At 39.4% G+C, this 3,704-nt stretch overlaps 1 protein-coding gene across 1 annotated transcript in view; it reads right to left on the reverse strand.

The window, feature by feature from the left end:
• The window catches only part of LOC101850664 (cathepsin Z), a 6,295-nt gene extending 5,562 nt beyond the window's left edge, over positions 1-733 (reverse strand). Inside the window, exon 1 of the mRNA XM_005104122.2 lies at positions 657-733. Within this exon, the coding sequence (XP_005104179.1) occupies positions 657-688 (32 nt within the window). The 5' untranslated portion in view covers positions 689-733. The remainder of the gene's footprint in view (positions 1-656) is intronic.
• Between the last annotated feature and the right edge of the window lie 2,971 nt (positions 734-3,704).

Genomic DNA, 3,704 nt, shown 5'->3' on the forward strand with positions numbered 1-3,704 from the left:
AACCATGAGTTTTTATTTTTAGTAAGAGTTTTACGGCACTTGCAACACAAGTTAGTTATAATAAATCATAATATAACATTTATACACACACACATATATATATATATATATATATATGAACAGAGGGAGAAAGAGAAAGAGATATAAAGAGAGAAAGAAAGAGAGAGAGAGAGAGAGAGAGAGAGAGAGAGAGAGAGAGAGAGAGAGAGAGAGAGAGAGAGAGGGAGAGAGAGAGATCGTGAAAGGAAAAAGTAAATAGGAACAGGGTAAATAGGATGTATAGTACTCGTGGTTGTTGTGAGGTTTCGTTGGATTTTCGTTCCTATGTTACATTCACATTGGATCGAATATCTCAGCTGTCAGAGCAGCCACTGACTTGAAACTTACCAGAATTATTGGTCTTTGAATAAGGCTGACACGCAAATCTGGATACTCTGGGGTCAATGGTTGCTGCTACAGCTAAAGGTTAAATGGAATTTTCTTTTAGGTATTGTTTATAACAAAAAAAGTAAACCTCATTGTTTTCCAGCTTTTTTGCGAACTATCGTTCTATTATCCTTTCATTATCTATCTCGTTTCTGTGTTCAAAGGAGGGGGAGGAGAAGGAGGAGCAGGAGGAGGAGGGAGTTGACGAGCGGGATAGCTAATATGCTCACCTGATAGGGCCACCCTTGTACACTTCTGCCATTATTTTGTCTCTTCCGAACACCAGACCATGGTCTCCAACCTTGACCACGCTGGGAGGAAACAAGTAAAGAAGTAAGGATGAGAGGGGGGAGGGAGGGGCGGAGGGGTCACTTTTAAGCGATATCACGTATATAATTTTGTATGTATGCACATATATATTTATATATAAACATATATATATATATATGTATAGATATATAGATAGATAGATAGATAGATAGATATATATATATATATAATATATATGTATATATATATATATGTGTATATGTGTGTGCATGTATGTATATAAAGATATAGCTATATATATATATCTATCTATCTATCTATTTATATATATATTTACATATATATATATATATATATATATATATATATATATATATATATATATATATATATATGAGGCAGTGTTGTGGAATCTGGCTCTCGTCAAAATAATCAAATTGAACAAACCTGCATTTTTCCGCAGGTTTGTGAATTTTTATCAAATTTTTGTTTTTTGGCTCAACACCTTTCATGCCCATTAAAAAACTCATTTCTGTGTGGATTTTTCTGAAAAATGTTGATTAAAGGCACAAAAAAAAGAAATTTTCAGCTACCACGGACTCTTAAGCTAAGGAAATAACCAATCTTTGGCGGCTATTTTCTCACTGATATTTCCTCTGAAAACAGGTGACCCCCCACCTCCTTCATTCGCAAATATCTCCATTTGTATTTAAGATAAATGGACATTTGTTTCATCCAAATAAAGACAAATGAACAAGCTTTAAGATGATACCAATAACTCTACATGCCCAAAAATTGACGACAGCCTTGCAACTGCATATGAGCGCGCTCAGGGGCGGTTTGTTAACTGGGCAAGTCCGGCGGTGCCGGTCAAAGTTTTGTCAGCTGGACTGTTGACAAGAGATTTATTGCCGATGATTATTTTCATTCAGTTTTAAGTAAATCCGAATAAACATGTATCAATATTCAAAAAGCACCTTGCCGATTTGAAGGCGTGCAAATAGACAAGTGGGATTCACTGCTGTTTTGTCGCGACAGAGCCTCATTCCGTCACCTTTGTTTATCGCACCCAGTGACGGTGGGTGGACTAAAATTTGGGTGGGGCTTGGATTGCTTTCACTTCTTTACCTCTAAATAGCAAGCAATAAGAACAAAACAATGGTGATTTTTCCATACTCACGGCGAGCCACGGCATTTTGAGAACAATTCAAACGAGAAGAGTCACCTTTGCCTTCCTTCTCTTTGTTCTACGTTAAATTCTTCTGGATGCTGGGGACGAAACCTCCAAACGTCTTTAATTAATTTTCATCTGATGAAAAAGTTGCCTCAAAAGGGGTTTGATGTAATTAATAACTGTTAAATCTCAGCGGCACACACACAAACATTTATACACAGCACTCCACGAGCTGGATTAGGCCGTGTAGTCGAGGAAAGTAGACAGCACCTAACAAAGGTCCAATGGGAGCGTAGGTAACTGTGTCACTGGGGGAAAGTGTGGCGTAAACTTTCACCCCATTGTCAGGGCTAGGACAGGGTGAGCCCTCGGTGCAGTGTTATTTTTTTCAAGTCGTCTACCTTTTTACAAGAAGAGTTTCATTAACGAGGGCCCATGGGAACCGGCTCATCTTTGCTGAGCCCTAAAGAAATTTGATTGGCTGTTAGGTTACTATAGTTGTAAGCAGGGACAACAGTGATTGGATACACGAGCAAGCAGGCAAGTTGATTACTCTGTGTTTATTCCGTACGATCATAACGGTTTCAACTGCTTATTTCGTTATTTTCATTTGCTTTGGAATAGAGTTGGGGGGGGGGGGAGGGGGGGGCTCAAGCCCGTGAGCCCTTCACTACCCACCGCCACTGATTGCACCGGCTCGTAACTTTATAATAGTCTCCGTCAAGCCGTCAAGCCGTCACGTAGCGGAACTTCGTATGAGGACAAACGAACATGGTGGGTGGACAAATCCATCGACTGTCCTGAGACTACAAAGAGCGAATATAAACATCCCTAGATTGCCAAGTTGACCTCCGTGTTGCTTACAAAATCGGTAATGAGACTGTCTTGAGTCTTGAGCAGCACAGACACATGAAATATTTCATCAGCAATACATGTACTTATCATTCAGCCTTTCTCTAACTATCATCAAAACATTTATTGTCAGCATGGCACTAATCTTTTTTGTTTATTGAATTTTTAGCCACTTTGGTTCCTGTTTGGTGACTAGTCATCGCTTTCTCCCCAATAATAACGTACCTGGCCCATATGAGTCTAGCCGGCGAAGAGAGGAATCGTCTAGTGAAGCTATATAAGAAGAATTATAACGAGGAGCGATAGGCTCTCGGCTGTCAGTCTGGACCGAAAACAAAGGGCCTACCCCCTCCCTTCTCTCCCCTTATCCACCGTCACCTCAGCTAGACACCAAGTTCTATATTTAGCATTTGACACACTTCCCCACTTTGTTACAACAGTGTTCTTAGAACTGAGAAGTGTGATGAAGAATGTTTGATTACATAATGATTGAAAACTGTTGTGTGCTAACTTTGTCCAGCTTTTTATAGTATCTGATCGTAGACTTAATCTTAATCTGCATGGGACTGCGTCATTGGTACAGTATCAATTGACTTTTTGCCATCATACAGTACTGTTCTTATTACATATTTACAGGTCGAGTGCACGTCGATAGTGTGTGTGGGTGTGTAGAAAGTAAAAGTACCGGAGGCCATGACCAGCAGTTTATTGTGCTTCTCACTTTCAGTTTGTTTTCTAGCGTAGACTCTAGTAGTGTTTCTTTTTCTATGCCGTTCAAGTCAGTTTCTATTAACTCAGTAACTTCCATCATACATTAATCTTAATATTGTTTCTTGACACTACCATATTTCAGCTCTTTCACATTATATTAAAATGTTTACAGTGGTGTGAGTGGGGGAGGGGGTGGGGACGGCGAAAGTAGGGGTATAAAATGAGGAAAGAGAGAGAGAGAGAGAGAGAGAGAATGAGAGAGAGAGAGAGA

The sequence above is a fragment of the Aplysia californica genome, unplaced genomic scaffold, assembly GCF_000002075.1.
Source record: "Aplysia californica isolate F4 #8 unplaced genomic scaffold, AplCal3.0 scaffold00405, whole genome shotgun sequence".
In the NCBI taxonomy this organism is placed as follows: Eukaryota; Metazoa; Mollusca; class Gastropoda; order Aplysiida; family Aplysiidae; genus Aplysia; species Aplysia californica.